Source organism: Salvelinus fontinalis, chromosome 6 (assembly GCF_029448725.1).
Source record: "Salvelinus fontinalis isolate EN_2023a chromosome 6, ASM2944872v1, whole genome shotgun sequence".
Lineage (NCBI taxonomy): Eukaryota > Metazoa > Chordata > Actinopteri > Salmoniformes > Salmonidae > Salvelinus > Salvelinus fontinalis.
The window spans coordinates 33,766,489-33,789,672 of record NC_074670.1 but is presented as its reverse complement, the minus strand read 5'-3'; the positions used below and the strand labels follow the sequence as shown (position 1 = coordinate 33,789,672).

Below are 23,184 nucleotides of genomic sequence, written 5' to 3'. Positions count from 1 at the left end.
ATGGCAACCCTGCTCACTCAGCCTGTTCTTTCAGGCTTCCTGATAGTTTGAGATGAGAGAAAATGTACAATTTCTTAAATTCTGAGCATTTTAATAGCATGAAAATATTATGGGTGATGTTTTGATCATTCAAATGCTATTTTTACTAGGGAAATAGGATGCGTGTGCAGGACCTCGAAAGATTATTCAAGCATCCTTCTCATTTCCCGAATCGACTTCTCCGTCTGATTAGTTCTGTCTAATCAAAATGGCGATCCTCGTGTAGGGGACAAATGTTGTTTACTCGTTACATTTTGACCATTAATAGCTGACATACATATCAAATAATCTCTGAATCAGCCATGTTATCAAGTATGGCTTTAAGAAGTGCTCTTAAATCGACATCTGTCGTTCTGCGAGAATGTGGTGTTTTATCCAGGCTGAAAGGAACCTGTGCGTCTCTCCCATTGAGACATGGGACGTCAACCTCTGTCATCACAGGGCCTTCACACAGCAACAATGAGACGGTATTGACAGGTAAATAAATATATATATATATACCGGAATGAAACGTCTTGTCGATGCGCGCGCCTGTTCATTTTCTGCACTTGCTCGCATGCATGTCAACTAGCTAGCTGCACATGCGGAGCAAGAATCAATGAACCATTACTGAAAAATACGGAATGGGTAGATTTTGTGTGAAAACCCACTTATCATCTTAACACCTCGTAAAAAAGTGCTTTTCCATTAGTCATGTAACGAGTACAGTTCTTCCTTGGATGGGCCAGGAGAGGGCACTGCAGCAATTATCTAGGATATCTAGTGTACAGATAGCTAATCACAACAAGGACAACAACATTTATAGACAGGTACACAATTGTTATTCTCTTTGTGTATACAGTGACACAGGCTTTGTATAGGGACATCAATCACTACTCCATTGTACTTATCATCCTGTGTATACTAACTAGGCTAGCTATATGGTTTCATAAAAATAGATTACATAAAAATAGATCATTGTTGTATACTAATGTAGTGATAACGTTAGCTAGTAGCTACCTGTCTAAACAGCTGAAATGAATGGAATCATTTGTAACCAGACTGGTGCGAAGGTAATGCCATTTTAACCCAGACATATGACTAATACGTTTCTCATCATGTAATCAGTCAGTCTGCTAGTAAGTGGTTTTTATGAAGAGGATGTGGGAGCCAGAGTTATTTTCCCCACAGGCCCCCTGCAATGTGTCTGCAGCAGCTTTTCTCACTCTACCACTCTTGATCATGTATACAGAACATGACACTCCACTCTTCGTTTCTATGATCTCTGTACGACAGTTTACAAAATGTAGGCCAACATCAAAACAAGTACCTTTACAGTAAGACATCCTAACTCTTACTGCAAACCATGTTGCTGCTGAACATGCTTACAGACACTTTCTCATGCAGGCACATACACTGAGTGTACAAAACATTAAGAACATCTTCCTAATATTGAGCTGCACTACCTCCGCCCCTTTTGCCCTCAGAATAGCCTCAATTCGTTTGGGGCGTAGACTGTGTCTAAAAGCGTTCCACAGGAATGCTGGTCCAGGTTGAGTCCAATGCTTCCCACAGTTGTGTCAAGTTGTCTGGATGTTTTTGGGGTGGTGGACCATTCTACACACAGAAAACTGTTGAGCATGAAAAACCCAGCAGCATTGCAGTTCTTGACACAAACCATTGCACATACTACCATACCTCATTCAAAGGCACTTAAATATTTTGTCGTGCCCATTCACCCTCCAAATGGTACACATACACAATCCATGTCTCAATCGTTTCAAGGCTTACAAATCATTTTTTAACCTGTCTCCTCCCCTTCATCTACACTGATTGAATTGAATTTAACAAGTGACATCAATAAGGGATCATAGCATTCACCTGGTCAGTCTATGCCATGGAAAGAGCAGGTGTTCTTAATGTTTTGTGCACTCAGTGTAGTTGCAGGCATATATCTGGCACCATCCTATGGTTCATAAAGCAATGGACTAAGAGTAATTATGTATTGTTTGATCATTTGTTTAATTCTTACCAGGTATTGGGAGTTTCACCATTCAGCCTGGGAGAAACTATACCCGTGCCATAAGAAAGAAGAAGCCAGGTATGGAGGACCTAGGTCAACTATTTGATCTAAGACCACTTGGATGTTTGATATTTACTGTCTAAGTTTATTTCCATCAGTGATGCAAAGTCAGTTGAGTGATCTTCCTCCGACAATGCTGAAAATGGAATATGCCGCTGTTCCACTCGCTCAAACGTATGTACATTTCATTTGTCCAGACTTAAATTAAGTGTATTTTATGTCATGCAGACATGGCTCATGTATGTTCAACTCTCCCATGTCCAAACAACTACAGCAATGAGATGCTGTTTAAAATAGTTATTCTATGTCTTTATTTGTACAATATATAGGCATACTCAGCGTTTGTACTATACCTCTACTATACAGTACATCTCTTACTAATGCTGATCTGTTATGTGTTTACAGAGCTGATGACCTGGTCAAAAGACTTCTGACACTGGAACTAGCAAGCCATGTATGTTCTTTTCACCTTTCTCATTGTGCTCATAAGAATAACTACATAAGAGTATAACTACCGTTTGTGTATACCTCTGTTAGTTGCTATAGTTTACGTTATGATACGACCATTTTTCTATACCTATGCTGGATATTGCATAATCAAACCACCATGTTTTGTGTCACCAGAGCGAAAAGTTGAGATTGAAAATGGAGCAGCTGATTGCAAAAGTCCGGAGGGATGAAGCTGACCGCAGCTCTACAGAAGTCAAGGGTGGGTTCCTGTTTTGGACCTAGTGAACAACCGTGCTTTTCCTCTGAGGAACCACCTGTTCACTTCTTAACCCCTTTCTTGACCTTTTTAGTGGCCATTTTGACCTCCAAAATCCGAAACTACCAGGAGCACCTGCACAAACATACTAAGGTGTGTATGGTTGAAGGCTAAATGCAAGACTATGTCATTTTAAGTCCCTATAGTAACCATGACGTGAATGCATATTATTTCCACACGTTTAATTTCCGGTCCCCTCCCTGTCTGGTGTGAGGTTTGTCAACAGGATTTCCTGTGTAGTGCGTACACCCACCATGACATTTGACAGAGTAGTAGTGGTGCTGCTGCATGCTGGGAATTTACTGTCACAACGTATACACGTAACATTGTATCCAACATTTTTGCAGACATATTGCAAAATATAACTATCCTTTAGCAATGTTAAAATGTTAAAGCCAAGGTTTGGCAGTCTGTCACTATACTGTATCTCACTTTTAGACAGTTTGGTTTTGACAGTCTCAAAATCACTATGCTATTTTTAACAAGAAAAGCAACTCCTCTATTATGTAAAAGACATGTTCCCAGACTAGGTGTTCGATTCAATCTGTAGTCCTGAAGAGCTGCGTTACAGCACAATAGAAATGTAAAGGCAATGTTCCCGTGTTTGCGGAGATTTCATTCACAGTGAACACTGCATTAGTTAGCTCAATCGGAAATTACCTTTACATTTCAATCGCGCTACAGTGTCACTCTTCAGCCCCACGGTTTGAATCAAGCCTTAAATATTGTTATCGCTTTACACATTTTTTTCTCCATTTGACCTCTGACTGTGTTTTGGCCCCCCATCTTTGTATCAGGACAAAGCGAACAAGCGATGGATGCTCATGGCTATTGACCGCAGGAAGAAGCTGCTCAAGCACCTCAGGGTGACACGCTACGACGCCTTTGAACATGTCTGCCAGCAGCTGGGCATCACCTACACTTTCCCCCCGGAGTACTACAGACATGCCACCCGACGTTGGCTGGCCAAGAAGGCCCTGTGCATAAAGGTACACAACAAAACTCCATTCTCTTATTTAGTGCAATTTTCTAGCTTGGTCCCAGAGTGGTTTGTACTGTATGGTTGGCAAGACGGCACAAACAGATCTGGGACCAGACTAGCAATTTTCTTGTTAATCTTTCTGCTGTATACAGGGTGTTGAACCATGGTTTTTACCAATAGTCTAATGCATGACTTAATGTAAAAGTCAAGGCAAAGTTGAAGACTTTTATAATTTTGCTGTCATTGTTGTTGGGCTTTTTGCCGTATGTTTATATGACTGTGTCCTTTCTTAGGTATTCAAAGAGGTGCAGAAACAGAAACTGGAGCAAAGGAAGAACATTAAGCAGACCCCCTCCCCAAAACTGGCAGAACCAGCCAAGACAGCAGCTACAGGAACCCAATAAACTACTACAATATCCAATGTCTGTCTTACTCGATGCATTCAGTCTTGCGCTCAATGGGCAAATTAGTTTTGCATGGCACAGTGCCTCAGGTGGGTGGCGTTTGCTCTTTTTTGACTATTCCATTTGTCCTAAGGAGAAATCTCCACCCACCAATGCCACCAGGCCATGTAAAATACATTTTCCTATGTATTGCTATACTGTAATAAGAAACATTAATAACGTATTGTTTGTAGTACACTAAGTCTTCATTCTTCCTGTCCCCAATGCATGTTGATGCATCATCAAACCACATTTGGCCCATTAAATGCAGTGACGCAGATATGTGGTTTTGGTGTGGGCAATATCTATGTGCTCAGCATATGTGACCTGAAACTATCAAATAAACCCACAATTAATCATTTAATTTAATAAAATAGATTATACAATAGATTTGTTTGCTCTCTTTTTTTGTTTGTTGCGTGTTTCACTTTGATCACGTATAGTCACTTGTATGGTGATGTGTAACTACCCCAATTGAAAGGGATATAACACTACTTGATGCTGATTAAAATACTAATGAAAGATATGAGAAATAAGAACATTACGCCCTGTGGTTGAAACTGAAGTGCAAGATTAATCATACGATGACTTCCCTGAACATAGCTTGCAATCGTGTTTACGAGAACTGACAGAACATCAGATATTGGGTGTTTATCGACCTCATATGTTAAACCAAGGTTATACTCACAATCTGTCACCTGTGAATTGACCTTGAAACCTATAATTCTGAGGAATGGTGAGGTTATTAAACAGCTTAACTGTTCTACTGTGCATTTTTGTGTTTGCACTACTGTTGAGAGTTGTCTTGAGGAATATAGTAGGGAGTGTGTAACCAGCGCTTGTTCACAGCTTTAGTATCACAACTTCCTGTTAAAGTGTATCGACTCAGATCTGGAGATGTTCAGAGCTGGAGACAAGATAGGTGAGTGACATGCTCTTTCCTCTGCTCTCACGTATGTAGAAAAAGCTACAATAGAGTAACTACTTATCAATAAACTACCTCGAATGTTCAGGTTTACATCTTTCTGATAAACACTAAAAAAGGATGTACATCTACAACATTTGGCATATTTGTACACCAGAGTATACAAAGTATTTGAAGTAGTTTCTCAGAGTCTTAACGTCTTGTCCTTGTACAATTTTGATGATACCTAAGTTATATAACAGTTATTATTAGTCTTTAATGAAATGCCAATACAACAATATCCCATTTTACATATGCAATTATATTAAAACCTAATGCAATACATAATAGGGTTGCAGTATATGAAGTAAGATGGTGGTTCAGGGTATGAATGGACCTGTGTATAAACTTGAGTACCGAAGAAAATTACTTGAGTACCAGTGTATGGAACTTTTATGTGAACTTTCCTATATGCAATTATCTCGAAGGAAGGAAAAAAACAACAATGAACATTTCCCATCCCACAACAGTTTACATACTGCTAGTTTTGTTTTATAGCTGTATTGGAGAAAAAGATCAAACTTCAACCACTGTGCTCACTGTTGGATGTGGTTAGTTTTTAGGTGACTGAAGCTGACCCCATTTGATTGACATGTCGAACCCAGTCATCACCCACCAGCCAGGAGCTGGCTCTTATGGGACAAATGTGCAGACAGGCGAGTGGAGCACTGGGCTGTGCTCCTGCTGCAGTGACATCCTAGTCTGTGAGTATCGAGACAAATAATAAGACCTTAAATATCATCACTAAGTAGGCCTACCTGGTTCCATACTATAGGGTTTAATGGTTGTCAAGTGTTTCAAGTAAAACCTGTTTCCTGTTTTTTGGATTTTACAATAAGGTAAAATTTTGTCATACAGGTGCCTTGGGCTTCATCTGCCCACTAGCATTGAGTTGCTACACAGCTAACAAGTATGGTGAGAACGCATGCCTGGCCTGTGTTCCAGGAGGCATGACAGCCATGAGGACACACATGAGATTGACCTATGGGATTCAGGTATGTTACCCCTAGGAGCCTAAAGAAATTAGGAATGGTGAGGCATTCATGCATTCAGTATGTCATTTTAATGCACAATAGGGAGAACTGCAACTCATTCCTGTCCCAGACAGTCTAACCCTTTTATTATGAAAGACAGGGAGGAACCATTTCATCAGTACACATATTGACAAATTAGCCTAGTGGTTTTCCCTAGCTTGAGGAACTTGAACTGTCAAATATTTGGTTGATTCATTCTCATCATATTTGATTATCATATTTTCTTACAGGGGACGATATGCAATGATGCGTTGATGACCTGTTGCTGTGGATTCTTTGAGATGTGCAGGATGGCCCGTGAAATTCGCATCAGGAATGGGGACGTTTGACTTGTACAGTCAATTGAAGACATTTTCAAGTGGAAGTTAAATTAACCTCATGTCACATATTGTTGATAAAAATCGTCATTGTTATACTATGTACATTTTAACTTGTGTATTGATTAAATTTGACCCCCTACCCTCAAACAGTACTGCGCAAAGAATTCATAGCACCATGTATGAACATCATATGTACAATAAAGTTCAGTTTTTTCTTGTTTCCAATGTCATGTTGTCCTTTTCAGGATGATATACAGGCTGATGTATCAGGGACGTTCATAACACTGAGGTATACATTATCATGAACCGTTACGTCTCAATTTCTGATGTGAACAACAAAATAACAAATATTTGCACGTTAGCTTGCGTTCTACCTGATTGGTGCTTTTTCTTCGTGACCTGGTAACCAAGTGGAAGTTTACATACGTTTAAACAAGACAGAAAGGGGATATTTCGCTAGCTAGCTATCCAGCACAATACGACAAATATGTCTTCAAGGACGCTACCCCTGCTTTTTATTAATCTCGGTGGAGAAATGCTCTACATCTTGGATCAACGCCTAAGAGCTCAGAATATTCCAGCTGACAAAGCCAAGAAAGGTAACATTATAGTTAGCTAACCAGCTAACGTTAGCTAGCTTAGCTGTCTGGTTGTATTAGGCTAGAATTCAACTAGTTACCTGACCAACAGGTGAATCACTGACCTTGTCATGTTCACAACCTGCTTGCCATTCATTGGAGTACATTCATTTGTCTCCCTGTCTGTGTTTTAACCTGCAAATTCGTCATTGTACTTGTAGCTGATTGGATAGAGGATGACAGAAGGAGAGGTATTTTGATGTTTCACATGCAATGCATCTCTAGACCTACATGCTCTGCTTTGAGGCCTTCAAGGAAACCAACAGAGTATTGCATTGGTAGAACAATCTGGATGAAATCTTTGCCCAGAGATATTCATTCACTCTGCCCCCAAGATTGTAGAGATTTCAGCCATGGGCTTTATTACAGAGAAATCCGGTTTCTACCTCCCAATCAAATAACTTTGCAAGCTGCTGATGGTTTAAAAGGCTGTTGCTTTCTTAGGGCAATTGGGAATAGGTGGACGTTAAACCTTGCCTATAGAATGCACATCTGCTTGCTTAAAGGTAGACTCTTTTGAGCACGGGACTTCTTGATTTTAAAGGTAGACTCTGCCAGGTGTGTAATCATTACGCCGATTCTGTTGCAAAACCGCTTACTCCTAACGGAAAACGCAAACGAGAGTTTCTATGGGTGGGTATAATTTGTGGAACGTTCCAACAGGAATCTGTTCCAAAAACTTCATAACAAGGTTGCCAACAAACAAAGCATACAAAGCTGTAGGGAGTGGGCTATTTAATTACGTTTTTCGGCAGCTAATTAGCTAGGTGAACTGATCATGCTACTTTGTATGCGTTGCTTGTTGGCAAACCATGTACTTTCCATGTAAAGTTTTTGGAACAGATTCCTGTTGAAACGTTCCACAAATTACACCCACCCAGTTTCTATTGGACAGATTCAGGTAGATCCTTCTCCGTTTCATTCTGTTTGCTCAGTTTGCTTCTGTTTGGTTGAACAGTTTCCGTAATGAATACACCCCAGTTGTCATAATCATAAACAAGGGGGCGACTTCACATCTACAAACATCAACAGTTAAAACCAGGGCTCGGATTCATAATACATCTGAGTATGAGTGCTGATCCAGGATCCGTTTTGCCTTTTAGATTATAATTAATGGACAGGGGGACATGATCCTAGATGAGTACTCTTACTCAGAGACACTTGTTGAACATGGACCCAGTTCTGTCAAGACTGTGTTATATCATTGGCTCTTTCCAATTTGCACGCCTATGTTAGGAAGAGCCAATAATGACAGTCTTAGCAGATTTGGTTGTTTATGGGAAAAAAAATCTAATGTCTTTAAGTTGGAAAGACCTACTGTTTATGTTGATGATGCCATCTTGATGAGTCTAACTTTACAGACCGACATTATTCCAGTTCCCTACTTGTGACCTGACCTCAACCTTGTGCCCTCACTCTGCCAGTTATGAATGACATCATCACCACCATGTTCAATAAAACGTTTTTGGAGGAGCTGTTCAAGCCACAGGAGCTGTACTCCAAGAAGACCCTCAGGACCGTGTTTGACCGACTGGCCCATGCCTCCATCATGAGACTCAACCAGGCCAGCATGGACAAGGTATGGATGGAATTGTGTCACCTGGTTCATGTTCAGGACACGCTGTAGCAAAACATTTCAAAAGGTTTTACAACAGAAAACAAAAATAGGTGTTCCTTATTGGACAAGGATGTGTAATCTCTCCGTGTTTCAGTCTGTTTTCGTCCGTTTCATCCCTGATTTTAAAAGGACCCTTTATCGGAAGTGAAAGGCCATCGAGTTGTTATCCCCTTTCTGAGAAAGGGATTTATCTAACAGCTGAGTAGCTGTCATGACGACATTACCATTTTTATCATTACATTCTCAGAATCACATCCTCTGTACCCAGTGACGCTTTAATTGTCTTACTACTAGGTACTTGGTGAAATTGCCCAAGTCACTTAAAACCCCATGTAGACCTATATTTTTTAAAGCTTTCATCATTTATTGCACCATCATTGCTTGACTATTTTTGAAGAGTTCTATCTGTTGTTTATAAAGTGGTTTTATATAGGCTATCAAACATAATATCTTCAGCATTTTGAAGTATTCATTCTGGTTATAAACCTAAATGTTGCATAAATCCACCTGCAGAGCATAATCCTAGTTTGTGCAAGTATGCTGAGGGCTCCATCTGGTGTACATTATGAACTGGCAGCAGATATTTTTGAGCATAACAGTGACCCATCATCATCCATATGACTGTTGTTCATGCACACAGCTGTATGACTTGATGACCATGGCCTTCAAGTACCAGGTGCTCCTCTGCCCGCGGGCCAAAGACATCCTCCTTGTGTCCTTCAACCATATGGATGCCATCAAGGATTTTGTGAAGGACACCCCAAGCATTCTCAGCCAGGTTGACGAGACATACAGACAGCTCACAGAGGTACAATACACTTCCCTTCAATTGCTCAAACCTCCGCTGAGTGTTCAATATGATCTCTTATTCACTGCATGTTTTGTGTTCTTATTTATAGATGTACACACCCTTGTCTAGTGGCGAATTTCAGCTCATCCGGCAAACGCTCCTCATCTTCTTTCAAGACATGCACATAAGGGTGAGTTCATGATCTCGCAGAAGTTTGTGTAACTTTTTCAACAGAGGATGAGTGTGTTGGGAAGGGGGAGTGTGGCATCTTTTGATGGGTTTCAGAGATTAAAAATGTTAATAGTAGCATGACTTTGTGTCAACTGCTAAAACGTTAGCATTTGAAAACAGTGCTAAACCAGGAAGCTAAACCAAAGGAGGAATTGCTGTAATAACTTGTCCATAGACTGCTTACAAAGTAAGGAAACCAGTATTTCATTTTGTAATTTGGGTGAACTATCCCTTTACAATGCATTATAACCCCATCATAATGAATTATACACAGTGTAATCTCGGTTAACCCTGAACTAAATTCTTGCGTAATTGGTCAGATGCTAACACCTGCAAAATCTTGATTTGTCAAAAGCACCGGAACTAATGCTGTTCGTTATCTCACGCATCCCGTTGTATCAGGACAGATCTATGGTGTCATTTATGTTTTAGTTGTCTGTCCATGACAGATTATACAAAGTGTTACACAATTATCACTACGTTTTGCTCACCTGCATTTGCAGGTGTCCATCTTCCTCAAAGACAAAGTGCAGAATTCCAACGGACGTTTTGTCCTCCCGATCTCAGGTCCTGTGCCCCACGGAACACACATCCCAGGACTTATCAGGTACCACAGCTATAATTGTTCACACCCAAATAACATGGAATCCAACCAAGCCAAGTTTGTTGCAATAGAGCAAAATCTCAATTTTATTAGATGCGTTGAATATGGCAGTATCCATTGTTTTGTTTTTTTACTGTGTTTTGTGCTTTTTGATGGCATCTACTTGCTTTCCTTTTGCAGACGTCAGCTTAATTTAGACCTGCGTATCTGCAGGTAATTGCATTACTGAGGGTATTGAGCGAGCAGCTATCTAAATTTAGAAAAGCTTGCTTTTAGCACAGCTCCATTTGCCAAGGGATCGAGTGCAGCTGTGCTTAATTCATTTATTGTGTTTTAGGAACTTAAGCTCACGTGGCGAATTTTGAGATTGAACAATGTGAAAGTGTAGACAGATGATGTCAGACTAGTGACCACTCTGTTACAAGAACATTGCAACCGCTTAGCTAAACGTCTGAGACAAGGTCCATCTTGAACAGTATCCTCTTTGTATTTTTAGACGTGTCTTCTGGGAAATTATCTTTAGGAAATGATCAGTTGCCTCATGATGTTAAGTCTTTTTTTGTTACCATCAGAATGTTCAGCTGCAATGGCGAAGAGGTGAAGAGACTGCAGTTCCGTAACGGTGGGAACTACACCAGTGTTCTCCGCGAGGGCTCCTTTGAGATGTTTGGAGAGAGGGTCATCAAGCTGGGCACTAACATGTATGTGCTGCTCCACACTATTGACAACCATTGACGTTTCTGCACTTACCCCCACTGAGACTACTAAATTCTCTACTGTGGTCAATGGTCAAATACTGTAGGCCTAAATCAACATGGTAGCTCAAAGTCACTGCAAATTTTTGTTGTGAATAATTTACACAGTGACAGGTTTATTTGCCTCCCCCGTGATGGTACATTGTATTTCAGCTTGTCAAGTGCTTGGCTTCTGTTTACCCACAGGTACAGTGTAAGCCGTCCGGTAGAAACACACATGTCAGGGACATCCAAAAACTCTGCACAACAAAAGTCGGTGAGTTGGAATTTTGCGTAATCACTATGCTGTATTTATTTTCTTACAGGCATTTATCCTGCAAGGCCTTGCATTTTTGCTCATAAATGTCATGTTACTGTATGTCCTACAATATAATATTTTGACAAAGGGTCAAAATAGTATTGATATATGTGATATTTCATCATTGATTAGGCTACAGTAAGGACAATTTGTCCAAGTCGGACTAAGCTTCATCTGTAATTAAGCCTTAAACGTAATGGAAACCAGCCTTAAATTCAATGGGAAATGCCCTAAACAGCTAAATCATGCAATTCATGTGTTTATGTTAATGATTATGCGCACCTTCACTGTGTATACAGATCAACACAGCTCCAAACCCCCTGGCCAAAGAGGAGCTGAACATGTTGGCCAGGTTAATGGGGGGTATGGAAGTCCAGAAACCAGGAAATGCAGACAGTGGCTTCCGATTCAACCTCTTTGCCACCGATGAGGAAGAAGAGTAAGTCCTCTTATGTTATGAGCATTGTTTTGTTGTATTTATGTGTCATTGTGGATACATTTAAATATGGAATTACAACAGTATCGGGCCTCCAAAGTGACGCAGTGGTCTAAGGCACTGCATCGCAGTGCTAGTGGTGTCACTACAGATCCGGGTTCGATACCGGGCTGTGTCGCAGCCGGCCGCGACCAGGAGACCCATGAGGCTGTGCAAAATTGGCCCAGCGTTGTTTGGGGAGGGTTTGACCGTCCGGGTTGTCCTTGTCCCATTGCGCTCTAGCGACTCCTGTGGTGGGCCAGGAGCACACACACTGACATGTTTCCTCCGACACATTGGTGCAGCTGGCTTCCAGGTTAAGCGAGCAGCATGTCAAGAAGCAGTGCGGCTTGGCGAGTTGTTATTTTGGAGGACGCATGGCTCTCGACCTTCGCCTCTCCCGATTGGGAGTTGCAGCAATGGGACAAGACTGTAACTACCAATTGGATGTCACAAAATTGGGGTGGGGGGGGTAAATAAAAAAACATTCAAAAAGGAATTACAACAGTACTCCTCACAACATGATGAAACAAACTGAACCTGATTTTTGAATTATGTTAAATTAGACTAGTGTTAAAAATCACTGTCATTGTTAAGAATCAGTATCAGTGTTAAAGGTCCAGTGTAGCCGTTTTCATCTCAATATCAAATAGTTTCTGGCTTACAATTAAGTGCTTAAAAAAAAAAAAAAAACTAGCTTCTTAGCAGAGCAAATTCTCGGACTGTCTGGGAGTGGTCTGAGTGGGGAGGGGAAACTGAAAACTAGCTATTATTGGCAGAGAGGTTATGAACTGTCTTTCTTATTGGTCTATTAACTAATTTACGCTTGGTGATGTCACCAGGCAATCCAAAACTCCATCCCATCAAAACAGGCTGATATTTCAGCCAGTCTTTTCAAATGGCTCTTCCACTAAAAGGGCATTATCGTAATTTTTACAATATTACTGTGGAAATGTATACAAATGGTATGTGGACACCCTTCAAATTAGTGGATTTGGCTATTTCAGCCACATACCGTAGCTGACAGGAGTACAAAATCGAGCACACGGCCATGCAATCTCCATAGACAAACATTGGCAGTAGAATGGCCTTACTGAAAAGCTCAGTGACTTTTAAAGTGGCAACGTCATTGGATGCCACCTTTCCAACAACTCAGTTCGTCACATTTCTGCCCTGCTAAAGCTGCCCCGGTCAACTGTAAGTGCTGTTATTGTGAAGATGAGATGTTTAGGAGCAGCAATGATTCAGCCACGAAGTAGTAGGCCACACAATCTCACAGAACAGGACCGCCAAGTGCTGAAGCGCTTAGTGTGTAAAAATAGTTTGTCCTCAGTCGCAACACTCACTACCGAGATCCAAACTGCTTCTGGAAGCAACGTCAGCACAAGAACTGTTCTTCAGGAGCTTCATGAAACCTAATTTCACCATGCGCGATGCCAAGCGTGAGCTGGAGTGGTGTAAAGCTCGCCGCCATTGGATTCTGAAGCAGTGGAAACGTGTTCCTTACTGATGAGTCACGCTTCACAATCTGGCAGTCTGACGGACGAATTTGGGTTTGGCGGATGCCAGGAGAATGCTACCTGCCCCAATGCATAGTGCCAACTGTAAAGTTTGGTGGAGGGGGAATAATGGTCTGGGGCTGTTTTTCATTCGGGCTTGGCCCCTTAGTTCCAGTAAAGGGAAATCTTAACGCTACAGCATTCAATGACATTCTAGACGATTCTGTGCTTCAAACTTTGGCAACAATTTGGGGAAGGCCCTTTCCTGTTTCAGCATGACAATGCCCCCGTGCACAAAGCGAGGTCCATACAGAAATGATTTGTTGAGATCGGTGTGGAAGAACTTGACTGGCCTGCACAGAGTCCTGATGTCAACCCCATCGAACACCTTTGTGGTGAATTAGAACGCCGGCTGCGAGCCAGGACTAATCGCCCAACATCAGTGCCCAACCTCAGTGACCCGCTGCAATGTTCCAACATCTAGTGGAAAGCCTTCCCATAAGACTGTTATAGCAGCAAAGGGGGGACAAACTCCATATTATTGCCCATAATTTTGGAAGGAGATGTTAGATGAGCAGGTGTCTGTGTACTTTCGGTCATGTAGTGTCTAAAATACAGGGAAAAAATCATGTTTTTCACTGCACTGGGCCTTTAACAATAATGGCGATTTGTCTTCCAGGGAGGCCTTGATATCGAGACCAAACGAGTTTTCATATGACGTCATAAAAATCCAAGCGTCTAAGGTAAAGTTAATTCTAACCTGTATTCTTTCTGTCACAGAGGCTAGATAAATATTTAACCATATAACATGCTTTTATGTAACTTGAAGGGATGATATGGAAGCATTTCATAGATTGAGACTGTCCTACTGTACATGCTGTGGTGTAACCGTCAAAATGGTCCCCCATGAAAACCTGTCACAGAAGACTTACTCCCTCCGTGCAGTCATCTCTTAGCACTTACGAACAACCCATGATCAGACATGCTGCCCAGTTTGAATAGCTTCTGTAATTGACAGGCTAAGGATTGTAGGTTATCTGACATGCACTAGGATCATGATGGGCCAGTCGAACACGATGTACCGTAATCAAACATAAGCCCCTCCCCAAACGAGACCTTTCAGATCTGCCATTGGTGGCTTGCCTTCTCTTTCAGAACCATCAAGCCAATGCAGAGCTGGTCAAGATCATGGGGGACTTCACGGAGGAGGCTGGCGAGCTGTGCCCATTGAGTGCCAGCAGTAAAGGGGATGACCTTCTGGCCATGATGGACGGGCTGTGACAGTTACCGTGGTTACCAGAATCCGAGGGCAGGGCTCAAGGCTGAGTTGGTTAGGAACGGTGTGTTCTACTGTAGGACAGTGTCTTGTCTGCTCTGCTGTGCTGTGCCGTCTGTCTCACTGCAAATATGGCAGCTGTCTAACAAAAGCACACACAACACAAACCTCATCTTTGTTTGTCTGTCGAGCTTTTCGATGCTGATGTGACGTGAGCAGGTCAATTAATTTGTTCAGCAAGGACCAACTGTAAACTCTCTGCAAGACTGTGCATTTTGCAAAAGAGAGAGTTGGGAAACTTCATAAGCTTGAATATACACTCAGTGGCCAGTTTTTTTAGGTACACCCATCTTGTACCGGGTTGGACCCCTCAGTAGCCATGAAGTGATGCACCTGTTTAGCAACAATGTTTGGATACGCTCTGGCATTCAAATGTTGATCAACTGGTATCAAAGGACCTAACTTGTGCCAGGAAAATATTCCCCACACCATTACACCACCACCGCCCTGTACCGTTGACACCAGGCAGGATGGGGGCATGGACTCATGCTGCTTATGCCAAATCCTGACTCTGCCATCAATATGACGCATCAGGAAACGCGATTCGTCGGACCAGCCAATGTTTTTCCACTCCTCAGTAGTCCAGTGTTGGTGATCGCGTGCCCACTGGAGCCGCCGCTTCTTTTTGTTTTCAGCTTATAGGAGTGGAACCCGGTGTTGTATGGGCTGCAATAGCCCATCCGTGACAAGGATCGACAAGTTGTGCGTTGTGCACAGAGATGCCCTTCGCCACGTCACTGTTGTACTGCTCTGTTATGTCTGTTTGTGGCCCACCTGTTACCTTGAACAATTCTTGCCATTCTCCTTTGACCCCTCTCATCAGCGAGCTGTTTTTCACCCACAGGACTGCTGTTTTTCACCCTCAGGACTGCTGTTTTTAGTTTGTTGCACCATTCTTGGTAAACCCTAGACACTGTCGCGCATGAAATGCCCAGGAGGGCGGACGTTTCTGAGATCCTGGATACGACACACCTGGCACCGATGATGATGCCACGCTCAAAGTCGCTTAGGTCACTCGTTTTGCCCATTCTACCGTTCAATCGAACAGTACCTCGATGCCTGTCTGTCTGCTTTATATAGCAGGTCACCAGACTCACTGTCTGTAAGAGCGATCAATTTTTGTGAACTGGGTGGTGTACCTAATAACCTGGTTGATTTGTATTTTGTGCTTTTATGGTGGTAATCTCATGTTTTTTTTATTTTTAGTTACAGATAGTACAGAACTGTTGTATTTGGTCGCACTGAAACATCAAATGGAGTCGTTGGGACATATTTGTTCCAATTCAATCAATGGTTTCTGCTCTGCTGAGCCCGCTTCAATCAATGTATTTAAAGTTGACATTCCGTGAATGTCACGTTAAACAATATTTCTTGTTACTTTTCCTCCCAGATAAATAGTAACTTTCTCTTCGGGGCGGCAGGTAGCCTAGTGGTTAGAGTGTTGGGCCAGTAACCGAAAGGTTGCTAGATCGAATCCCCGAGCTTACAAGGTAAAACTCTGTCGTTCTGCACCCTGAACAAGACAGTTAACCCTCTGTTCCTAGGCAGTCATTGTAAATAAGAATTTGTTCTTAACTGACTTGCTAGTTAAATAAAATAAAAAAATACATTTAATTTATCACTGCGTGATGTTAATATAATGCTGTTTTATCTGTCACATATCTGCTGTAATACAGTATTTACAATTTTGATAATCTGATTTACTCTGTCTGACTGAGTAATTAAATAATGAACACGACCTAAACTAGAGGGTGTCAAACTCAATTCCTGGAGCGCTTTGTGTATGCGGGTTTTCGCTCCTCTCATCTAGTTCTCTAGGCTTTAATTTGACACACATTGAAAGAAAAAAGAAAAAAAACAGCAAACACACGACCTTCCAGGGATTTAGTTTGACACCCCTGACCTAAAGAGACTGGTGGAACTGAAAGAAACTCAAGTGCACTTGTCATTGTAATTCAAAACCATGGATCCCAAAACATATTTTGAGAAAGTTCTACTGTACCCTGATTTTCTTTTTTGGTATGGGATAAATATATACAGTATGTTTAGGGCGACCTTTAGTGTCTTCAAATAACGGAAGACAAATTATTTGTAAATATATTGTATGTGAATTTTTGCAATATGTCACCCTCAAATGGGATGATATAGGTTAATGGAGTAAGTGTGACACAACACTAATGTAACCACAATGTATCGAAACAGCTGATTCTTTAATGCAATATGACAGATGGTCCAAGATGTATATTTATGAAATTATTTATTTATCATGAGGTGTACATGTATTTTTTTTTTCTGGTGAAATATTAAAGATTCAAAAAAATATATATATACAGTTGAATTCAGAAGTTTACATACACTTAGTTTGGAGTCATTAAGACTCGTTCAACCACTCCACACATTTCTTGTTAACAAACTATAGTTTTGTCAAGTTGGTTAGGACATCTACTTTGTGCATGACACAAGTACTTTTTCCAACAATTGTTTGCAGACAGATTATTTCACTTATAATTCACTGTATCACAATTCCAGTGGGTCAGAAGTTTACATACACTAAGTTGACTTTGACTTTAAACAGCTTGGAAAATTCCAGAAAATTGTCATGGCTTTAGAAGATTCTGATAGGCTAATTGACATAATTTGAGTCAATTGGAGGTGTACCTGTGGATGTATTTCAAGGCCTACCTTCAAACTCAGTGCCTCTTTGCTTGACATCATGGGAAAATCAAAAGAAATCAGCCAAGACCTCAGAAAAAACAATGTAGACATCCCCAAGTCTGGTTCATCCTTGGGAGCAATTCTCAAATGCCTGAAGGTACCACGTTCATCTGTACAATACATAGTATGCAAGAATAAACACCATGGGTCCACTCAGCTGTCATACCGCTCAGGAAGGAGACACGTTCTGTCTCCTAGAGATTAACGTACTTTGGTGCAAAAAGTGCAAATAAATCCCAGAACAACAGCAAAGGACCTTGTGAAGATGCTGGAGGAAACCGGTACAAAAGTATCTATATCCACAGTAAAACGAGTCCTATATTGACATAACCTGAAAGGCCGCTCATCAAGGAAGAAGCCACTGCTCCAAAACCGCCATAAAAAAGCCAGACTACGGTTTGCAACTGCACATGGGGACAAAGATTGTACTTTTTGGAGAATTGTCCTCTGGTCTGATGAAACAAAAATAGAACTGTTTGGCCATAATGACCATCGTTATGTTTGAAGGAGAAAGGGGTGAGGCTTGCAAGCCGAAGAACACAATCCCATGGGGGTGGCAGCATCATGCTGTGGGGGTGCTTTGCTGCAGGAGGGACTGGTGCACTTCACAAAATAGATGGCAACATGAGGGAGGAAAATGATGTGGCTATATTGAAGCAACATCTCTAGACATCAGTCTGGAAGTTAAAGCTTGGTGGCAAATGGGTCTTCCAAATGGACAATGACCCCAAGCATAGTTTCAAAGTTGTGGCAAAACGGCTTAAGGACAACAAAGTAAAGGTATTGGAGTGGCAATCACAAAGCCCAGACCTCAATCCTATAAAAAAAATTGTGGGCAGAACTGAAAAAGCGTGTGCGAGCAAGGAGGCCTACAAACCTGACTCAGTTACACCAGCTCTGTCAGGAGCAATGGGCCAAAATTCACTCAACTTGTGAGAAGCTTGTGGATGGCTACCCGAAACGTTTGACCCAAGTTAAACAATTTAAAAGCAATGCTACCAAATACTAGTTGAGTGTATGTAAACGTCTGACCCCCTGGGAATGTGATGAAAGAAATAAAAGCTGAAATAAATCATAATCTCTATTATTCTGACATTTCACATTCTTAAAATAGTGGTGATCCTAACTGACCTAAAACAGGGAATATTTACTTGGATTAAATGTCAGGAATTGTGAAAAACTGAGTTTAAATGTATTTGGCTAAAGTGTATGTAATCTTCCGACTTCAGCTGTATGTGTGTATAATATATACAGTGGGGAGAACAAGTATTTGACACACTGCCGATTTTACAGGTTTTCCTACTTACAAAGCGTGTAGAGGTCTGTCATTTTTATCATAGGTACACTTCAACTGTGAGAGACGGAATCTAAAACAAAAATCCAGAACATCACATTGTATGATTTTTAAGTAATTCATTTGCATTTTATTGCATGACAGGTATTTGATACATCAGAAAAGCAAAACTTAATATTTGGCACAGAAACATTTGTTTGCAATTACAGAGATCATACATTTCCTGTAGTTCTTGACCAGGTTTGCACACACTGCAGCAGGGATTTTGGCCCACTCCTCCATACAGACCTTCTCCAGATCCTTCAGGTTTCGGGGCTGTCGCTGGGCAATACGGACTTTCTGCTCCCTCCAACGATTTTCTATTGGGTTCAGGTCTGGAGACTCGCTAGGCCACTCCAGGACCTTGAGATGCTTCTTACGGAGCCACTCCTTAGTTGCCCTGGCTGTGTGTTTCGGGTCGTTGTCATGCTGGAAGACCCAGCCACAACCCATCTTCAATGCTCTTACTGAAGGAAGGAGGTTGTTGGCCAAGATCTCGCGATACGTGACCCTATCCATCCTCCCCTCAATACAGTGCAGTCGTCCTGTCCCCTTTGCAGAAAAGCATCCCCAAAGAATGATGTTTCCACCTCTATTCTTCACGGTTGGGATGGTGTTCTTGGGGTTGTACTCATCCTTCTTCCTCCAAACACGGCGAGTGGAGTTTAGACCAAAAAGCTCTATTTTTGTCTCATCAGACCACATGACCTTCTCCCATTCCTCCTCTGGATCATCCAGATGGTCATTGGCAAACTTCAGACGGGCCTGGACATGCGCTGGCTTGAGCAGGGGGACCCTGCGTGCACTGCAGGATTTTAATCCATGACGGCGTAGTGTGTTACTAATGGTTTTCTTTGAGACTGTGGTCCCAGCTCTCTTAAGGTCATTGACCAGGTCATGCCGTGTAGTTCTGGGCTGATCCCTCACCTTCCTCATGATCATTGATGCCCCACGAGGTGAGATCTTGCATGGAGCCCCAGACCGAGGGTGATTGACCGTCATCTTGAACTTCTTCCATTTTCTAATAATTGCGCCAACAGTTGTTGCCTTCTCACCAAGCTGCTTGCCTATTGTCCTGTAGCCCATCCCAGCCTTGTGCAGGTCTACAATTGTATCCCTGATGTCCTTACACAGCTCTCTGGTCTTGGCCATTGTGGAGAGGTTGGAGTCTGTTTGATTGAGTGTGTGGACAGGTGTCTTTTATACAGGTAACGAGTTCAAACAGGTGCAGTTAATACAGGTAATGAGTGGAGAACAGGAATGCTTCTTAAAGAAAAAATAACAGGTCTGTGAGAGCCGGAATTCTTACTGGTTGGTAGGTGATCAAATACTTATGTCATGCAATAAAATGCAAATTAATTGCTTAAAAATCATACATGTGATTTTCTGGATTTTTGTTTTAGATTCTGCCTCTCACAGTTGAAGTGTACTTATGATAAAAATTACAGACCTCTACTTGCTTTGTAAGTAGGAATACCAGCAAAATCAGCAGTGTTTCAAATACTTGTTCTCCCCACTGTATATATGAGAGAGAAATTTCATAATACATAGATTGAAAAGTAAATAAATATGAAACTCTCATTAGCTTTGTGTAATTCATGTACTGTGTTCATGTATATTTAAAGGGGCAATCTGCAGTTGATACATCCAGTGTTGGACTTATAAATTGATTATATATACCCATTGATTCTAAATTTCTCCTGGCCCATTCCTCAGGTTTTTACCAAAGCAGGTGGGGTGCCTTCTTTGTTATTGTTTCAATTGTGGATTGGCCCTTTAATGTGCCCTTGCTGATGCAATAGAGTGCTTCTCTACAGCTGTTTGGGTACTAATGGGACTCCCGAGTGGCGCAGCGGTCTAAAGCACTGCATCTCAGTGCTAGAGGCGTCACTACAGACACCATGGCTCAAATCCAGGCTGTATCATAACCGTCCGCTATTGGCAACGCACAATTGGCCCAGAGTCGTCCGTGTTTGGCCGTCATTGTAAATAAGAATATTGTTCTTAACCTGACTTAGTTAGTTCTAATTAAATAAAGGTTACATTTGTTGTTGTAGTAGAGGAGTCCTGTCGCTAGAGGGAGCTGTTGCTTTATAACTTTTTGCATTTAGTCGTGTCTATACTGCTTGACTAGCAGTATGCGAGTGCAGAAAGAGTAAAAAAAAAATCATGAGTTTTCGTTACCTTCAGAGTACAAACAGTTTGCCTTGAGGCAAAATCATGATTCAGCACATTCATTCAATCCCTCCATGTAATTTCCAAGGCAAGAGAGAGGAGAATATTGCTCCTCATTTCTTGTCATCTAGTTTATTCTCGCCCACACTGTGACCTCCTTGCCCACACACTGCTGATACATTATTTTTTAATTAGTTTTGAATCGAGCAATACTTAAAAAGTTGTTCTCGTGACAGGGGTGACAAGTCTACTCCCACTCCCTGGATTGTGATTTTATCACTCATTTACCTTTGCATAAAGACACCCACATTGCCCATCTAAAGTCAGTCAACTCATAATATTGGCACCCAGAAACAAAACTGTCACGAAAGACTGTAGTCAACTCGTCTCTATAAAAACATCACAGGATTATGGGATTAGCCATCATAACATACAAACCTAATATTTGACACACACACTGTCCAACACTGTTTAACTCCCTCCTTGTCTGCACCTACAATTAAGATTGCAATGGAAACAGCACAATGCTGTACCTGCATGGGTTTGGGTTAATTGAATGCCTCCTCAAATCAAGTCAAAGAGAAACAGATAGTCTGGGCATGTCTCTGAAGAACCCTCTCCCTCAGTCAACTACTACCCACACATTCTCTCTTTCAATCTCACACTCACACTCACACACACACACAGAGAGAGAGACACAAGATCAGTGCATACCAAGCAGTCAAAACATGCTGAGACATGGCTGTGCTGAATGGACCTGTGGGTGGGGGATTCAGGTGAGGCCTTCCTAACAGTCTGCTGGGGAGAGAGACGTCAGACCAGTGCCTTACCCAAGGGCATGGTTTCTTTGGAAAACAAAGTCACTGAAGCACTCCCTCTCCTCTGCTACTCATCTCCAGGTTGTTCCCGTAAATGAGAATGTCTTCTCAGTCTGCTTATTTTCTTAAATAAGGGTTAAATAACAAACAAACCAAGAAAAATATACATTATATTCCTAAACCAATCATTCCCTATGTTTCATGTTCTAATTAAAGCATGTAAAGAGAGAATGTGCCATATCCATGGATGCAAATTGCACTCTTACAAGGCAGGGTGACTTCCCACAGAATTAAATAGAACACTAGAATGATATGGTATGTCCCTCTCTACCTCTAAGCTCTCTTAAGGTATGATTCACAGTTTCCTCATCAAAAGCTGTGGGCTGGACACTGTTAACCACACAGGCTGACAAGTGTTTCATGTGGCCAGGGGCATACGCTGTGCTGAGTCAACACAGGAAGACTAGTGCAGCCCAAATCACTTGTGCCCTTTATATCCCCCTGTACCTACCCACTGGATCGAAACTAGTAGGTGGGGGAGGGATTATTGTTCCAAAAGAGGGATGCTAAATTTGGATCAGCATGGGAGAATCTGCTTGTAGAAGGATTATTTTTTGGGGCCAAAAGACATGTTAGTCAGCATAACAGGTCAGGGAGGAAAGGGAGCACATTTCAGACACATGGAACTATTATTTTTTCAGAGTGGATCTACACCTTTCATTTATGCTTCTAAGATTGCTAATCAATCAAATACATGTACTGTATGTATAACTGTGTAATACTCCAATTATCTCGTACAATATGTGCGATACATACGATAGGCATGCATTACAATGAAGGTGTAGATATGTTTGGGAGTTAAACCAAAAGCCTGTTATCCATCTGAGTAGAGATGAGGATAATGAGTATAAAGTTATTGTAGCCTATTTCATTCTCAAGGGACATTCCTCTCCCTTGCTAGATCCTTTCTCGTGAATGGAGGAATTGTTAGCAATCAAGGATATAACGTTAGAATTTCACTAAGGCACCAAGATATCACAGCATGTGAATGGAGTGTAATGCTGGACTTTTTGTTGCCACTGATTAGTTATGAATGGATACAATATTTGCCTCCTAGCTCACAATTTACTTTTTCATTTTTGTAAAACAAAGTTATGAAACCATGTGTGCATTTTGAAACTATATCGAATTGAATTTGACACATAGTTGAACACTGAACCTCTGCTCAACGTCATGTCATTCCTAGTCCTATTATCAAACAAACACATTTCATCAAACGCTCAATCAAT

At 41.5% G+C, this 23,184-nt stretch overlaps 3 protein-coding genes across 3 annotated transcripts; all 3 read left to right on the top strand.

Annotated features, from left to right (window-relative positions):
• LOC129857721 (28S ribosomal protein S15, mitochondrial-like) lies at positions 1 to 4,680 on the top strand. Its single transcript, XM_055926234.1, has 8 exons — positions 1 to 516; positions 2,054 to 2,119; positions 2,200 to 2,275; positions 2,507 to 2,555; positions 2,726 to 2,810; positions 2,902 to 2,960; positions 3,665 to 3,856; positions 4,143 to 4,680. The coding sequence occupies exons 1-8, from the start codon at positions 342 to 344 to the stop codon at positions 4,251 to 4,253; spliced, it is 813 nt and encodes a 270-aa protein (XP_055782209.1). The 5' UTR covers positions 1 to 341; the 3' UTR covers positions 4,254 to 4,680.
• Positions 4,681 to 4,770: 90 nt separating this feature from the next.
• On the top strand, positions 4,771 to 6,830 carry LOC129857722 (cornifelin-like). The gene is made up of 4 exons (XM_055926235.1): positions 4,771 to 5,214; positions 5,813 to 5,960; positions 6,115 to 6,251; positions 6,521 to 6,830. Exons 2-4 carry the CDS (start codon positions 5,849 to 5,851, stop codon positions 6,617 to 6,619), a joined length of 348 nt encoding a protein of 115 aa, XP_055782210.1. The 5' UTR covers positions 4,771 to 5,214; positions 5,813 to 5,848; the 3' UTR covers positions 6,620 to 6,830.
• Positions 6,831 to 6,876: 46 nt separating this feature from the next.
• On the top strand, positions 6,877 to 17,176 carry LOC129857720 (protein OSCP1-like). The gene is made up of 10 exons (XM_055926233.1): positions 6,877 to 7,209; positions 8,673 to 8,827; positions 9,507 to 9,674; positions 9,766 to 9,846; positions 10,391 to 10,494; positions 11,064 to 11,192; positions 11,433 to 11,502; positions 11,844 to 11,983; positions 14,198 to 14,261; positions 14,674 to 17,176. Exons 1-10 carry the CDS (start codon positions 7,098 to 7,100, stop codon positions 14,797 to 14,799), a joined length of 1,149 nt encoding a protein of 382 aa, XP_055782208.1. The 5' UTR covers positions 6,877 to 7,097; the 3' UTR covers positions 14,800 to 17,176.
• The last annotated feature ends 6,008 nt before the right edge of the window (positions 17,177 to 23,184 follow it).